Below are 17,653 nucleotides of genomic sequence, written 5' to 3'. Positions count from 1 at the left end.
TAGGATAAGTAAAGTAAAGTTAAGATAAGATAAGTTAAGATAAGATAAGATAGGATAAGATAAGATAAGATAAGATAAGTAAAGTTAAGATAAGTAAAGTTAAGTTAAGTTAAGTTAAGATAAGATAAGATAAGTTAAGTTAAGATAAGTTAAGATAAGATAAGTTAACTTAAGATAAGTTAAGTTAAGTTAAGATAAGATAAGATAAGTTAAGATAAGTTAAGTTAAGATAAGTTAAGTTAAGTTAAGTTAAGTTAAGATAAGATAACTTAAGATAACATAAGTTAAGATAAGTTAAGTTAAGTGAAGTTAAGATAAGTTAAGTTAAGATAAGATAAGTTAACTTAAGATAAGTTAAGTTAAGTTAAGATAAGATAAGATAAGTTAAGATAAGTTAAGATAAGTTAAGTTAAGTTAAGTTAAGTTAAGATAAGATAAGTTAAGTTAAGTTAAGATAAGTTAAGTTAAGATAAGTTAAGATAAGTTAAGTTAAGTTAAGTTAAGTTAAGATAAGTTGAGATGGGATAACCGAGCTGAGCTGATCTTCAGGGTTGACTGGTGGTGACTCGTGGCAGCTGATGGTGGATCCTGAACGTGACCTTCAGTTATTCTACAAAGTGTTTATTCTAATCAAAGCTGAAAAGACTGATCTTTCTGATGTCCTCTGTTTCACGGGACATCTGTTGACTAGTGTCCGTCCTGGGAGACGGATCCTCACACGTGTCTCTGAGGTTTCTACCTTCTTCACCTGTTGAAGGTTTCAGTAGTTTGACTCTTGAGGGTGAAGAACAGAGGACGTCTCACCTGGTTAAAGACTATGAGACACACTGGGACCTGTGAATATGAGACTATACTAATAAAACTTGATTGATTGATCGACCAGTTACAGCAATGAGTTACACAAGACAATAGAAACAACATATGAATAAAAATATATAATACTATATGATAAAACTGTAATATAATATATAACATTAATCTTTCACTACAGACATAACTATTGTCAGCAGAGGAACATGTTTCAGTCCAGTGGTTCAGGATGAGTAGAAAGATGAGGATGTTACTGTGAGTTTTATCACAGGAGAAATTAAAATATGACACAACTACTTTTCCTTCAAGGGAAAAGCTCCTCCCACCCGTGACCTGACTTTGACCTTTGACATCTCCATGGCAGTAATACACTTTCCAACAGAAACAGGTTTATTTATTGTTTTCTCTTTAGTTCACTAAAGACTCCATTACCCAGGATTCCCCTGAGGTCAGCCAGCAGAGTTCTGTCTCCCCCTGCTGGTCACTGGATGTTAGAACATTTAATATCACTACAATTTTCACTTTTCACTTTAAAAAATAGTTAATTTTTTTTATATTTATTTACAATTGGATATGTATTCATATTTATATAAAACTTCTATTTAAATTTTATTCGTAAATCCTTGTTATTTATTTTATTTGATAAAATCAAGCCGTGATGACGTTTCACCACTTCCTGTCTCCACCCGTAGGCAGCCATGATGGTGGGTTCACTGCTTCTGCTTCTCTGCTTCTTCTGTATCTTGTGTTCTGTGTTCCGGGAGTGTAATGCCGGTGCCCCGGTGCTCCGGTGCCCCGGTAGCCCGGTGCTCCGGGTCCCCTGCGCTGTGTCGGTGAACTAACGGCTCTGTGCTCTCTGTGTGTCCGCAGCAGGAAGGACTGGATGACGGACCCGACTTCCTCTCCGAGGAGGACCGGGGGGTGAGTGCTCTGTTTACCTGTCTGTCCTCCTGTCTGTCCTCCTGTCTGTCCTCCTGTCTGTCCCTATGTCTGTTTACATGTATGTTTTCCTGTCTGTCCCTCTGTCTGTTTACATGTATGTTTTCCTGTCTGTCCCTCTGTCTGTTTACATGTCTGTTTACCTGTCTGTCCCTCTATCTGTCCTCCTGTCTGTCCCTCTCTCTGTTTACCTGTCTGTCCCCCTGTCCATCTGTCTGTCTGGGTTCCGCTTGTCTAAAGTTGCTTGTTAGCTTTGTAGCCTGGTTAGTGGCCTCAGCTAATGTTAGCTCCATGCTAATGGTGTTAGCCTCAGCTGCTACACCTGGCTAACAGCTAACTGCTGAGGCTAACGGCTAACCAGCAGCTAACGAGCTTAGTCAAAACCCCAGAGGGTCACATGACTCTCTCTCTCTCTCTCTCTCCTTTTCTCTCCTCTCTCTCTCCCCCCTCTCTCTCTGTCTCTCTCTCTCTCTCTCTCTCCTTTTTCTCTCCTCTCTCTCTCTCCTCTCTCTCTCTCCTCTCTCTCTCTCTGTCTCTCTCTCTCTCTCTCTATCATCATCATCATTCATTCATGAACCCTTTTTAATAAAGCAAGGTTAGAGGGGGTCTGAAGATGGGTGGAGCTTAACTGATGGTTTAAGTAGCTGGGCCCTCAGGGGCCTCAGATCGACCCCCCCCCCCCCCCCCATAGATCAGTAAATAGATTGATTGATTGTTTACAATCCAAACAGTGTGTGAGAGACGCTGGTGATTACATCATCGATCATGAAACAGATCAACTGGTGGAAGACAGGGTTGAATACTTTTAGGTGAAAACCATTGAATGACCAGTTTGTGCTCTGATGTCATCCCATCATAGTCTGGTGCCGAGTCATAAAAAGAACGAGTCATCAGAAATATTATAGGTGTTTGAAAGTCGCTCTGAAAAGAGATGATTCATATTTCTCTGATCAGGATGAGAAGCAGTAGAACCAGAGAAGACCTGATCCTGATGGTTTAATTCATATTCTGATCTGTTTACACGTTATAGGTTTAACATGTTCCCATGCATTCAGGAACATGTGATCTACATGTGTGATGTGTCCTCTCTGGACTCCACACGTCTGAATGTGGGTCTCATGACATTGATCATGTGACTGGTTATTAAGTAGTTGGTGTCAGCTGACTGTCCCTCGCCTGAAGGTCTGCTGATCAGAGGGTGTGGTGCATTATGGGACATGTGGTCTTTGTTCTCCTGCAGCAGCGGGCAGTGAACGTGGACCTGCAGACGGACGCCACGCTGCAGGTGGACATCTCGGACGCCCTGAGTGAGAGAGACAAGGTCAAGTTCACCGTCCACACCAAGGTGAGGGGCGGGGCCTGGGCATGGTGGAGGGCGGGGTTTGTGTCCATCGACATCAGCTGTGGTTTCACGAGGAGCCCCGCCCACTGAAATTACAATGAGCAGCTTTATTCAGCTTTTATCTCGTCACAGACCCACATTCGCACACAGACACACACTCGCACAGAGACCCACACTCGCACACAGACACACACACTCGCACACAGACACACACTCGCACACAGACCCACACTCGCACACAGACACACACACTCGCACACAGACTCACACTCGCACAAATGAGTCTGACAGGCTGACGCACATTTTGCTTCCACAGAGCACGCTGCCTAACTTCAAGCAGAACGAGTTCTCGGTGGTCCGACAGCACGAGGAGTTCATCTGGCTGCACGACTCGTTTGTGGAGAATGAAGACTACGCAGGATACATCGTAAGAAACACAACAAACACACAAACTGGTGCAAGAAGATGACGACACAGTGAGACACAGAGCAGCTGGTTCAGCTCAGAAAGACGTTTCCTCATTTCCACACACAACTGACTCAAACATCACGTTCAGGCTCTTCAGGGTTTCATTCTCATGCTGCTCAGTAACTAAAGGTGTAAATGAAGATTCAGCTGTTCCTGGACCAGCTCCTCAGAAGGTTCCACTTGTTGTGAAGTGGTTGTTCAGACTTCTGTGTCTTCATGATAACAAGATGGAGGCTGAAAACAACCGGTTGTGTTAATGACTCTTCTTTGTAATATTTACATTACGATGAACTGAAGGAGCAGAACTAACATTGACATGTTCACAGCTGATTATAAAATAAACTTCATTTGTAAATAGGTGAAGTTAAATGCGAGTCTGGAGCTGGATTCTTTTACTGTATTTAATTTAGTGCTCATTGCAGTTGATCAGGTTCTCAGTGTCGTGTGTGTTTGCTTCCTGTCTGACTCTTGTTGATGCTGCTGTAGATCCCCCCCGCCCCCCCCAGACCAGACTTTGATGCTTCCAGGGAGAAGCTGCAGAAGCTGGGGGAGGGAGAAGGATCCATGACCAAGGAGGAGTTCACCAAGATGAAGCAGGAGCTGGAGGCGTGAGTTAACTTGAACTAGCCTTCTCTGATTGGTCTGCGGTCACATGACCCTCACTCAGCCTCAGCTACTGGAGGAGAACAACATGGAGAATCATCCCCAGAGTCACTGACCCTGATGTTCAGTTCCATTCTGTTTGAATATCAGTTTACATGAGTGTAGAAACACAGCGCTGACCAGTGACTGCTCAAACTGATCCGGAGCCAGCGCTCTAAAACTAATGCTACTAGCTCATAGTATGGATGAAGCCTAACTCACTAAGAAGACAGAGGCACCCCACTGAGCGCTGTGTGTTTCCCTCAGAGAGTACCTGGCCATCTTTAAGAAGACGGTGGCCATGCACGAGGTCTTCCTGTGTCGCGTGGCGGCTCATCCTGTCCTGAGGAAGGACCTCAACTTCCACGTCTTCTTGGAGTACAACCAGGATGTGAGTCTCTCTCCACACACACAGACGCACTCTGTGGACTCTGTTGTGTGTCCTGATGTTTGTGTGTCTGTGCTCACACAGTTAAGTGTTATTGTAGCGGTTTGCTGTGCAGCATGAGTTAGCCACATGGTGACAGGGAGCAGCTCTCTTGTCTCTCCAATGAACTGTCTTTATGACGGTCAGCTTTGTGAGGACATTTGTCTTCAGGTGTCTGCAGGAGACATAAAGCTCCGTGTCCCTGTCTGTGGACAGAATGTGATTTCCTCTGCATCCAGTGAACCTGATGCTCCTCTCACCCACGTGGAGCGTGTTCCGTTCGACTGGGTGATGTCATACTTTAAGATGGTTTGTTTTTGTTCATGTGACCTTTGACCTCTCCTCTCCAACAGCTGAGTGTTCGAGGGAAGAACAAGAAGGAGAAACTGGAGGACTTCTTTAAGAACGTGGTGAAATCAGCTGATGGCGTCCTGGTGGCCGGAGTGAAGGTGACAGATCCTGGAGGTCAGAGTTCCTCCTGAGCCGTGTCTCCTCACTTCTGGTCTCCTCATTGCTTTTCCTGTGTTTCAGGACGTGGATGATTTCTTCGAGCACGAGAAGACGTTTCTGTTAGAATATCACAACCGAGTGAAAGACGCTTCGGCCAAATCCGACCGAATGATTCGCTCACACAAAAGTAAGAATCGATCCATAACATATAGATAAATTAAATGAGCATTTCCCCATCAGTCTGAAGGTGTGTGTGCAGGGCTCATGGGTCATGTGACCATTCTTAACGTGTGTTTGATTAAACGTGTGTTCAGACGCTGCAGATGACATCAACAGAATCGCTTCGTCTCTCTACACGTTAGGAACACAGGACTCCACCGACCTGTGCAAGTACGATCTGCAGCCGACGCTCACGTGTTCACCGTCATGATGACACTTTGTGTTTGTGGAGCTGTTTAGCGACTGTGTTGTGTTTCTTCTGTTTTAGGTTCTTTTTGAAAGTGTCAGAGCTGTTTGAGAAAACGAGGGTAAGTTTGTTTTCACATCTCTACGTTTTAAAACCATCTCTGCTGCTGTGGTTACGCCTGATGGAGTTTTCCAGTCTCTTAATCACGACGTGTGTAAACGCTGCTGCTCTCGTTTTAGTTTTAGTTTTAGTTTTAGTTCACCTGTTCTTCAGCTTCTGTCTGTTTCCTTTCAGAAAATTGAAGCTCGAGTCGCAGCGGATGAAGACCTGAAGCTCGCCGACCTCCTGAAATATTACCTGAGGGAGTCGCAGGCTGCAAAGGTCTGAGAGCTCACCGCCTCAGTCCAGAGTGTCTGCTGGCAAACCTCCCTCCACCAAATGTTCATTTTTAAGATTCCGCTCTGGTGACACCCAGTGGTCAGAGGCAGTATGTCTTCAGCTGGTCTGACTCACAGTTTAACTGATTAGGTTGTCACATGTCACTGTGACCTCATCAACATGTCTCGAGTCCTCTTCGGGTATTGATTTACATTTGGACCAGTCGTCACTTGGACTCAAAGATGAACTAATTAAAAATCATTGTCTGTTATTATCAGTATGACGAGGAAAGTGAATATTAATGTTGTGATCCTCTGCAGGACCTGCTGTACCGGAGGAGCCGGGCCCTGGTGGACTACGAGAACGCTAACAAGGCTCTGGATAAAGCACGAGCCAAAAACAGAGACGTCCTGCAGACCGAGACCAGCCAGCAGCTCTGCTGCCACAAGTTTGAGAAGATCTCTGAGTCCGCCAAGCAAGGTGTGATCCAGATCCTCTTGATCCTCCACTTCTAACTCTGACCTGTCAATCAGCTTCAAATACACCTCAAAATATATAAGCTTTAAATTCACTGGTCAGATCAGTGATATCAGATGTTACTCACAATCCAAGCATTAGATTCAGAACTTTACTGGTCACACACACACACACACACACACACACACACACACACACACACACTGCTCTAATCTCTGACACTGACTCTGGATCTGTTGCCTGCAGAGCTCGTGGACTTTAAAACGAGACGAGTGGCGGCGTTCAGGAAGAACCTGGTGGAGCTGGCCGAGCTGGAGCTCAAACACGCCAAGGTACGTTCTGAAGGGACAGTCCCACGTCTCAGTCATATCAGACCATAGCTGGGGGGGGCACTCACATGTAAGGGAAGAAGACAACACAACTTTGGGCCTTTTAACTTTGCAGAAGTTTTACATTCACCTTCACAGTAGAACCATTGTCTGCTGATGAGTTCAGGTGAGAGAGTTCAGGTTCAGGAGGACACAGCGGGGACACTTCACAGCTTCAGTTTGTTCATGTGTTCACCTGTGTCCTGGCCCCGCCCCCTCTCACCTGCAGGGGAACCTCCAGTTGGTGCAGAGCTGCCTGGGGATCCTGAAAGGTAACACCTAACTGTACGACCCCGGACACCCAATCACACCCCCCCATCGCCCCGCCCCTCCCATCACAACCGTGGGGCGGAGCCTGGACGAAGGGACGGACACCGCTGAGAACTCTGGACCAGAGAGAGAGAGAGAGAGAACAAAGGGTTAACTGTGACAGGAAGTCTGTTACCTTCATCACTAACAACAACTGCCCTCCTCCTCCTCTTCATCCTCCTCTTCTTCATCCTCCTCATTGTCTCCTCATTGTCTCCTCCCACAGGTCCGGTATCTGGTCAGTGTGGTTCTGTGTCTCTCCTGAGGGTTTTAATGTGGCTGCCTATGATTGATCCGTATCGTTGATTCGTTATTGGAGCTGATCAGCGTCAGATCACGACTCAGTTTAATGTCTGAACACATAAAGTTGATTGAATCCAGCGCAGCTCTCATCTCATGTTGACTAGAACGTATCTTTAATCACCTTTTCATCATCAGAGCACCAGAGCCCAGTGTAGAAAAAAATATATATGTTGAGAATAAGATTGTAATATTATGAGAAAAAGTCATAATTCAGAAATAACAAAGAATTAAATAAAGATAAATACATTTTTAGCAAATAGCCATGTAAGTAATAACCATGTTCACACAGACTGATCCTCTGATCATCGAACGGCACGTGGAGGAAATTATCACTTAATTACTGTAATATTACAACTTCATCATGTTACAGCTTTATTCTTGTGTTGTTGCAAAGTAATAGTAATTTACAACTTTGGTCTTGTAATATTATGACCTTATCGGTGTAATTTTTTCTTTTCTCTTATAATCAACTTTACGTGTCATTGTCTTTAATATTCAAACATATGTTTTGGGGTTAAGTGTTAAAAGGGGACGGTGTGCGGGGGGGACGGTGTGCGGGGGGGACGGTGTCCGGGGGGGACGGTGTGCAGGGGGGTCAGTCTGCAAAATCTTTGAGTGATATTTGAACAAGTGCAGGATTCTGTCTCCTCTGATCATCTCTGATGCAGTGTCCCTCCTCATCTTCACCTTCATCTTCACCTTCATCCTCATCTTCACCTTCATGCGTGAAGTGTGTGTTTGTGTGTGTGTGTCTCTCTCGCTCACACTATCTCACTTTCTGTGTGTGTCTGTTGGGGTTGTTTTATTGTGAAGGTGAACTTCCTGTGCTGCTGTGTTTAGGGTCCAGCCCTCAGTTTCTGTGCTTATTCAAGAAAAATATCTCTAAATAAAATATGAATATGTACATGTTTGTTTTAGTTACTAATGAACGCTAATCATCTTCGTCATCTTCGTCATCTTCACTAACTGTAGCTTCTGTTGATTTTCTCTGAGTCAGATGTTTTCTTGTCGTTCTGTTGAGGGCGGAGCTTCGGTCAGTTTTGCCTTAACATCGATATGTTTTAAAAATTGAAAACTGTTTTTGTCCTTTCTTCTTTTTTTAACTGCACTGTACATGAATGTTTTTCACTCTTGTGACCAAAGCTTCCATTTACTGATTGAAGATGAAGACGTGATGAAATAAAATGAAAGAAGAACAAAAAGAACATTTGAGTTGTTTCCTATCGGAGCCGGTCTGTGACACACGCTCTCCAACTGACTCAATAAAGTTTACACACACTTTTCTCAAGAGTCGGTTTATTGGGACCATTGGACAGAAAATATCAAGAAAATATCATCTGAACATCGTGTGTAGCTGGTTGTGAAGCAGCAGCAGGTTGTTGGTTCTGACTCTTCAAACAGGAACATGTGGGAACATCCAGGCGAGGGGCGGAGCCTGTAGAGTGAGGGGCGGAGCCTGTAGAGCAGCAGGAGGCGGGACATGATGTTTAAACTCTGCTGTGGACAGATCAGAGTTGTTGTTTACAGCTCATCCACACCGGAGTCTCATCACCAGAAGATCTGGAATCTCCTCGTGTTTCCAAGTGGACGTCTTCGTCTTCTACGTGTCCGGCTCCTCTTCTTCATCCTGAGATGTTTGTGTTCTTCCAGTTTCACGTCACGTGTTAGAAACCTCATCCACACGTCCACTCGCTCACTGGGAAGCTTCCACACATTGTCCTGCTGGTTCCTCACATGGACTCTGACATGTTACACACATGTTACCAGGAGGCTGCAGGAGAAGATCCAGAACATGTCCAGAGACACTGACTCAGACATTTGTTTTCAAACACAGAACATGTTCAGTGCAGGTCTCCTCAGATTTCCACAAACTGGGGGCAGAGTGGAGTTTGTATTAAAAGTCCTTCAGACTTTGAACCAGTCAAATATCACAGACATGCTGATCGTCTTTATTTACAGTCACAACTCTACTTTGGATTCTCATGGAAAAACAGAGGAGCTGCTAAACAACAAAACAGTGTGAAAGTAATTTATTAATAAGAAGAGAACCAGGACAAAAAGAAAAGACAATCAAAACATAATTATATTAATAAAAGTAATCATGTTTCTTACTGTATCTTCCAGCTGAGTGACCGTTTGTGAGAGGACACAGTGGAGGCCCTTCTCTTTAATCAATCAACCAATCAGTCAATCAAAGTGTCAGTGATAGTTTCCGGTCAGTTGATAACAAACCATGTGAACTCTGGAGTGAGGCTCTTATTGTGGTGACCGGAAGCAGCAGTGTCGGTGACGTCAGTGAAAAGGCGCATGCGCAGCAGCAGAAAGCTCCAGTAAAGACTCCGACTCATCGTGTGAAGATGAGCTCCATCGGCACCGGGGTGAGTGAGGCCTTCTCCCGCTTCGACCGCTTCTCCTCCACCGGCTCCGGTCACTGCGTCCGACCGGAGGAGCGTTCGCTTTCCTCCGGGAAACCTCCCGCTCCTCTCCGCATGTAGCCGTTAGCTCAAGGTGTTAGCCTGCTGAGTCACAGCTAGGCTAACAAGCTAACAACGGCTAAACTGAAAGTAACTCAACGAGTGGTTCAGTTAGCCGTTAGCTCGGGTGTTAGCCTCCTGGAATTATATTAGATTAGATTATATCAGATTCAGAATCAACTAAAGATATGAAGGTTTTTATTAATCTGAACTAATCACAGCTCAAGATCAGAAGATTATTAATGTTGCGTCTACTGACCAGTGACTGCGTTTCCTGTCTGTCTGTGTGTGTCTCCGTCTGTCTGTGTCTCTCTCTCGGTCTCTCTCTCTGCCTGTCTGTCTCTGTGTGTGTGTGAGTCTCTGTCTGTCTCTCTCTCTCTCACACTGTCACTCTGTCTCTGTCCCTGTCCCTCTGCCTGACTGTCTGTGTCTGTCTTTCTGTTGGTCTCTGTCTCTCACTCTGTCTTACTCTCTCTCACTCTCTGTCTCTCACTCTCTGTCTCTCAATCACTCACTCAATCACTCACTCACTCTGTCTCTCTCTCTCACTCTGTCTCTCTCTCTCTCTCACTCTGTGTCTCTCTGTCTCACTCTGTGTCTCTGTCTCTCTCTCACTCTGTCTGTCTGTCTCTCACTCACTCACTCTGTCTCTCTCTCTCACTCTGTCTCTCTCTCTCACTCTGTCTCTCTCTGTCTCACTCTGTGTCTCTGTCTCTCTCTCACTCTGTCTGTCTGTCTCACCCTGTCTCTGTCTCTCTCTCTCACTCTGTCTCTCTCTCTCTCACTCTGTGTCTCTCTGTCTCTGTCTCTCTCTCACCCTGTCTCTGTCTCTCTCTGTCTCTCTCTCTCTCACTCTGTGTCTCTCTGTCTCACTCTGTGTCTCTGTCTCTCTCTCACTCTGTCTGTCTCGGTCTCTCTCTCTCTCACTCACTCGGTCTGTCTCTCACTCACTCACTCTGTCTCTCTGTCTCACTCTGTCTCTCTCTCTCTCTCACTCTGTCTCTCTCTCTCTCACCCTGTCTCTCTCACTCACTCTTGCCTGTGTCCTGCAGTACGACCTGTCGGCCTCCACCTTCTCTCCAGATGGTCGAGTGTTCCAGGTGGAATATGCGATGAAGGCCGTGGAGAACAGCAGGTCAGTTCCTCCAGGTTGTCACATCCACTGAGTCACTGTAAAGAAAGATGGCCGACATGATGCCTCCTGAACTGAAGCCAAGTGGTTCCATCGGTTCAGCAGAAGAGACCATGGTGATTGACCCCGATACTGAAGTGACCCTGATAACACGACTCCGTCTTCGTCTTCTACGTGTCCGGCTCCTCTTCTTCATCCTGAGATGTTTGTGTTCTTTAGTTTCACGTCATGTGTTAGAAACCTCGTCCACACGTCCACTGGCTCAGGAAGCTTCAGGACATTGTCCTGCTGGTTCCTCACTCTGACATGTTACAGATGTTTGACTAGGAGGCTGCAGGAGAAGATCCAGACAATGTCCAGAGACACTGACTCAGACATTTGTTCTCACATAGAGAACATGTGAGGAACATGTGAGGAACATGTCAGAGCTGAAATTTTCATTAGATTTAATATTGCTGGTGAACTCAGGAAATATATTTTTCCAGCCTGAACATTCACCTTCACACAGATGTAAGATAATATTGGCTGAACCCTTCTCAATCCTGTGTGTCTGTCTGATTGTGTGTTTGATTGTGTGTTTTTGTGTGTGCAGCACGGCCATAGGTATCCGTTGTAAGGACGGAGTTGTGTTTGCAGTGGAGAAGCTTGTTCTGTCCAAACTGTACGAACAGGGAGCCAACAAGCGCATCTTCAACATCGACAGACACGTGGGCATGGTAAACACACACACACACACACACACACACACACACACACACAGAAGCATTGAACTGTGACATGATTGGTGCATTTGATGTCCTCTCTCTCTCTGTCTCTCTCACTCACTCTCTGTCTGTCTCTCTCTCTGTCTCTCTCTCACTCACTCTCTGTCCGTCTGTCTGTCTGTCTCTCTCACTCACTCTCTGTCTCTCACTCTGTCTCTCTGTCTGTCTCTCTCTCACTCACTGTCGGTCTCTCACTCACTCTCTGTCTCTCTGTCTGTCTCTCTCTCACTCACTGTCGGTCTCTCACTCACTCTGTCTCTCTGTCTGTCTCTCTCTCACTCTCTGTCTGTCTCTCTCTCACTCTCTGTCTGTCTCTCTCTCACTCTCTCACTCTCTCACTCTCTGTCTCTCTCTCTCACTCTCACTCTCTCTCACTCTCTGTCTGTCTCTCTCTCACTCTCTGTCTGTCTCTCTCTCACTCTCTCACTCTCTCTCACTCTCTCACTCTCTCTCTCTCTGTCTCTCTCTCTCACTCTCTCTGTCTGTCTCTGTCCAGGCTGTAGCTGGCCTGTTGGCTGATGCTCGCTCGCTGGCTGAAGTCTCCAGAGAAGAAGCTTCCAGCTTCAGATCAAACTACGGACATGACATTCCCCTGAAGGTAAACGTTCGCCTCAGATCAGCCCCTTGTTGTTGTTGTTGTTGTTGGCCGTCACACAGGAACACACACTGTACGAGTTGGGTTGTTTCAGTGTGTGTGTGTTACACTCACCAACTAAAGAATGGGAGGTTCAGGACCAGGCTAAACAACATGTGCCAGTGGACGCTTCATCTTATACAGTTCACTACAGTCACAGCTCTGATGCTAAGCTAACAGTTCTTCCTGTTGTTGCAGCACCTGTCTGAGAGAGTGGCCATGTACGTGCACGCCTACACACTGTACAGCGCCGTCAGGCCGTTCGGCTGCAGGTGAGTGATGCTTTGTTTATCACATCACAGCCTCAGCTGCTGCTTTCAGGGACAACACGGGGAACAGCAACTTGGCATCTGTGTTGTTTTAGGTAAAAGAAGAATCAAATGTGAAACACAAATGAAGTTGCCTGCTCACATTGATTTATATTTTAAACTCATTTGTCTTCTTACGTCGTCATGAGGAAACGAACTACGCTACTTTATTCTGAAAAGGATCAGCACATTGTCATCTGCTAACGTGAACTGGTTCTGGAGAGCACCGACTCTTTTGTCTCCGTGCCAGCGCCACCCGGTGGTTGGAGGCTTTATGTTTTCAGTTCTGTCCGTCTCATTATTGGGGACACGATATATCTGAATTTCTCACGGGATTAATAAAGTATCCATCTATATCTATCAAGGACGTCTTTAGGGAATTTATTCAAATTTGGTACAAATGTTCATTTAGAACACACATTGATTTGGGAGGTCGGAGGTCACAATGACCTCATGAGCCTGGAAATCAAATGTATGTAGACGTCCAGGAGCTCTGACGTCTGAGTGTTTGTCTCTCTGCAGTTTCATCCTGGGCTCCTACAACAAAGACGACGGTCCCCAGCTCTACATGGTCGACCCGTCAGGCATCTCACACGTGAGTCCAACACACGGGGTCACTTCACGGGTCAGCAGGGGTCAAGAGGTCGATTAAGATTCAGCAAACGAGTCTGGAAGGGACAGATTATCATGACAGACAGAAGTTAAAGCAGCTCACTTATTAAGTGATGTCATGATTATGCCTCCATGAAGTGACAAAGAAAACCTTTCCAGCCCAAGTGCATCTCCATTTTCTTATGAATTTATAAATTATTAACCAGATGAAGGAGCTTATTCATCAAATGTCTGGACTCCCTACGTGGGCGTGGTGTGACTGGCGTTTATTTCGGTCTAATCCCATTGGACGCACTCTAGCGTATCGTTTCTGAAATAGAGGAACCACAACAGATCGCTGGAGTTGTTTTTGGGACGGTGGACATGTCAGATACCAAATTAACGTGTAGAAGCACTACAAAAGTGGAATTTTCATAATATGTCCCCTTTTAATATCATCGCCTCTTTATGACCTACAACAGCAAATGAGAGAGGGGGGGTTTTTCTGTTAATCATTATCAATATCTGGTCGTGTGGATTCCCCACGAGGTCAGAGCATCATGTGACCCGACTGTTCCTCACCAGCTCCGTGTCTCTTTCAACAACATGCATGAGATCAGAAATAAGACACATGACCTCATCACTGTGCTTCCTGAAAACACCTGTGTGATTAACATTCCAGACAACTTTAACCCCCTGTACATTGAGTGACTTGGTACGGTCTCAGGTGTGATGGGGAAGTGTGGGTTTCTATTGATAAATATATTTAATATTAAATCAGTTCTGATATTGTTAAAAGATTGTCTTTGACAGATGGGTTCATATTTGAGGTATCTTTATATATGAATATGTTGAGACCTGAGGAGAATTCAGCTCGTGATTTAAAAACCTCCTGAACCATCAACACTGAAGGAATCAACATAAATATAAAATGTAATGCAATGCTGCGGATTGCAAAATGTAAATGACTGTTACCATGCTACCTTCAGTTTCACTGAACAGTCTGACTCCCCATTAGACCAGTAAGCTAACTGTGTTTGTGTGTTCAGGGTTACTGGGGCTGCGCCATCGGAAAAGCAAAACAAGCCGCCAAGACAGAGATTGAAAAACTGCAGGTGAGTTAATTCATTCAGTCCGATGGTCTCGTGCAGCAGGGAGATCCTTTCTCTGCAGCTCTATAGAAACGTGCTCCGTTGATGACTCGTGAATCTGAAAGGTTGATTTCATGTTTGTCAGATGAAGGAGATGACGTGCAGAGAACTGGTCAAGGAGGTCGCCAAAATGTGAGTCAGCAAATCCACATTAACCTGAGTCCATGAACTGGATCTGTTCAACCAGAACTGAGACAGACGTCCTGACAGTAGCTTGAGGATCATTAGCTTGAGTTTCAGTTGAACATGAACCATGTTAGTGCAATGATCCTGCTGGTGAGGAACTTGTTGACAGAATCTTCATCTTCATCATATAACACAGAGACACGTGGGGGGGGCACCACGTCTGTTTCTGTCCTCGTGGAACTGACGCACTCTTAACATTTTCGTAGAAGTTCTCTTTAGAATTAGTTTTTCCTTTGAAGATAAATGTTTCATCGTCATGTATAGTTTGTAAAGTCTCTGTGTCCTGGTTCCTTCTCAGTGATCAGATATTAACACGCTGTAATAAAACTACAAACATGAACTGATAACTGATCAACACTTGGTCAGAACTGATCTCAGATATGATTCCTTCTGCCTTGTGGTCTGAGAGAACCTGGTGTTTTCAGGTTTATTTTCTACTCCACTACTTCATCTTCAGTTATGAGGAAGTGTCAGTAATTCTGGGACTCAGATATTCCTTCATATCATAAATCTTAAATTTCCTTCATTATGGTCTCAAAGTTCTAAAATGTAACTCGTTAAAAACCCTGAGACCCTGAACTGAGCAGAATCTGCGTTGGTCCCATCGATGAAGTGTTATCAGGTGCACATGATGATCCACCAGAGGAAGCTGTGAAGCCTCTAGATGATGCAGAATGGTTCCTGTCATCAGAGCTTCACATGTTTTAGCTCCAGTAACAACACGTGTGTTTTATTCTCTTTTCACGGCCCGACTCTGAATCTGTCCCGTTCATTTGTCCAGAATCTACATCGTTCATGACGAAGTGAAGGACAAATCGTTTGAGCTGGAGCTCAGCTGGGTCGGAGAAGGTAAGAACCAGTCGGTGTTGTGCTCGTCTTCTCCTTGTACCCGTCTGTCCATTTGTCCGTCGCTCCTCCAGTGTCTCCACTTATTGTTTGTTGTCCTCTCCCCTCCAGTCACAAATGGACGACACGAGCTGGTACCTAAAGATGTTCGAGAGGAAGCAGAGAAATACGCCAAGGTGAGCAGGTCCCTCCTGAGTCCACCTTCAGCTCCACCATCCTTCTCCTGTTGGATCTGTTTCTTCAGTCTGTGATTCTGGTGTTTGTCTTCTCAGGATTCTTTAGAGGAGGACGACGACTCTGATGAAGACAACATGTGAACCCGTCCCCCGTGTCCCGGCCCACATCTCGGACTCTGCCCTCAATCTTTTATATTGTTCACCTTTTGATTTGAGTAAATAAATAAAGTTTGAAAACAGTTGAAGAGCTTGTTTGCTTCTGACTCCTTGTTAACGTGTCCAGCAGCTGCTGGCTGTTTAGAAAGCAGCTGCATCAGGGGTGTCCAAACGTTTTATCCTGAGGGCCACATACAGAAAAAAATGTGAAGGTCTGGGCCACTCACGCCGCCACGCCCCCCTGCCCTGGAGCGGACTGTTGACAGTGCGCCTCCATCGCGTAGCTTAGGGCGGGGGGGCGTGGCGCCACCTAGTGTCAAAACTGAGTAGTACAATACAGTGGGCCATAGTCCATTACATTACAATTCATTTAGCTGACGCTTTTATCCAAAGCGATTTGCAATCAGTGCATTCAAGGAAAGGGGAGAGGGGGTGATGTGAGACACCCCCTGTACCTGGTCAACGGAACACATTTGTGGTCATGTGATCATTATGTTTTCAAGCCCCTCCCATTCCACCCTTGCCATGAAGGAGAAGTTGGTGCTGATGCTGTGGAAAGTGTGTTTTTTCACAAAAGTTCTTTTTGCATGTAAAAGTAAATTATCTTGCATCAACTGTTTTGTCAAAACAAATTGATTCAGGTAGAAAAACGTATATCATACATGTTAGCCTGAATTGCTAAGAGATGTTCTTTCTAAAATGTTGGCTGTGGGGTAAAGTGAGACATGTAGCACAAGTTAAGTTTAGTCTTAAATATATTTTAGTGTAATTTTACATTACATGTTTTATTTTTAATGTCATAAACATTGTAGAAAAGCCATCATGCAAAGAAACTACACCAGGAAGACGACCTGGGGCCAAACACCCCTCACAGAGATGGAGAGAGCAGCCACTGAGGTCATGAAGGAAAGAAGTCCTTAAGAAAAGCTGAAGCCTCACTTTACCCCTAAGCCGGGGTAAAGTGAGACACGAGACCACTTTTTAAAAAACAATCATATTTTCACTGCCCTTTGTCCTGAAGACATTCTGATCATTTCCATTTCTAGAAAACATCCTGAATTAATAGGAAATGTGTAAATTTGACTGATATATGATTTTAGCTCACCTAGAGGGGAGCAAATGTAAAAAATGTGTCACATTACCCTGCTCTCCCCTACCCGAGGGTACAAACCCAGAACAACAAGAATCGAGAAAGTACAATTTCTTCAAAAATAGAGGCGGGCCAATTTCAAATGGATGGCAGGCCGCAGATGGCCCGTGGGCCGTAGTTTGGACACCCCTGAGCTACATGAATAAAGCTGGTTCTGATGGGGACAGATTCCTGTGCAGCTCAGAACTTCCTCCCTGACTGCAGGGCCCCCTCAGACCACAGCTTCTGAGCTGTGTCCTCATCAGGACCTCCTGCAGTCAGTCCTAAAGGTGAAGCCATGTGATGCCCACTGACCCTCATCATGTGACTCCGTCCCCTCTGACTCCGCCTCCAAACCTTTACATGATGTCCACAAAGTCCACTCATAAGGACACAGTGTGTATATTGTTTCTTGTGGACATATTTCGTCTCAGCCCTCGTACTGTGTGTGCACGCCCCTGCCCCGCACTGAGGGGCCACGTTTCTGAAATCACCTCCATGTTCCCGCACAGCAAAACGACATCCAGGGCTCTGACGTCACAGTGAACCTTTTACAGAAGCGTGGAGGTCCCGCCCCCTGTAACTTTTTCTTTTAGATTAGATTAAACTTTATTGTCATTGCACAGTACAAGTACTTATACAACGAAATGCAGTTCAGCGTCTAACCAGCAGTGCAAAAAAAGGCAGTAAAAGTATTGTGCATATATAAAGTGGAATATGCAAATATATAAGTACAGTAACAAATATATATGGAATATGAACAATATTAAGAGGTATTGTATGATAT

At 45.1% G+C, this 17,653-nt stretch overlaps 2 protein-coding genes across 3 annotated transcripts; both read left to right on the top strand.

The window, feature by feature from the left end:
• Positions 1-1,479: 1,479 nt before the first annotated feature.
• Positions 1,480-8,602, top strand: snx6 (sorting nexin 6). 2 transcript variants are annotated; one of them, XM_053434140.1, is made up of 14 exons: positions 1,480-1,514; positions 1,681-1,731; positions 2,990-3,094; positions 3,408-3,518; positions 4,046-4,167; positions 4,469-4,592; positions 4,982-5,077; positions 5,160-5,265; positions 5,393-5,468; positions 5,566-5,605; positions 5,779-5,865; positions 6,183-6,342; positions 6,586-6,671; positions 6,937-8,602. In XM_053434140.1, exons 1-14 carry the CDS (start codon positions 1,509-1,511, stop codon positions 6,988-6,990), a joined length of 1,224 nt encoding a protein of 407 aa, XP_053290115.1. In that variant the 5' UTR covers positions 1,480-1,508; the 3' UTR covers positions 6,991-8,602. The 2 variants fall into 2 exon arrangements, with proteins under 2 accessions (XP_053290115.1, XP_053290117.1); XM_053434142.1 differs by having other exon boundaries at positions 1,490-1,514; positions 1,684-1,731.
• A 966-nt stretch (positions 8,603-9,568) lies between these two features.
• Positions 9,569-15,826, top strand: psma3 (proteasome 20S subunit alpha 3). Its single transcript, XM_053434143.1, has 11 exons — positions 9,569-9,697; positions 10,846-10,928; positions 11,518-11,641; positions 12,186-12,287; positions 12,522-12,595; positions 13,154-13,226; positions 14,272-14,337; positions 14,459-14,505; positions 15,341-15,408; positions 15,517-15,581; positions 15,678-15,826. The coding sequence occupies exons 1-11, from the start codon at positions 9,677-9,679 to the stop codon at positions 15,720-15,722; spliced, it is 768 nt and encodes a 255-aa protein (XP_053290118.1). The 5' UTR covers positions 9,569-9,676; the 3' UTR covers positions 15,723-15,826.
• The last annotated feature ends 1,827 nt before the right edge of the window (positions 15,827-17,653 follow it).

Source organism: Pleuronectes platessa, chromosome 11, assembly GCF_947347685.1.
Source record: "Pleuronectes platessa chromosome 11, fPlePla1.1, whole genome shotgun sequence".
NCBI lineage: Eukaryota > Metazoa > Chordata > Actinopteri > Pleuronectiformes > Pleuronectidae > Pleuronectes > Pleuronectes platessa.
The sequence above is the reverse complement of the archived record's forward strand: the minus strand, read 5'-3'. Positions and strand labels throughout refer to the sequence as shown.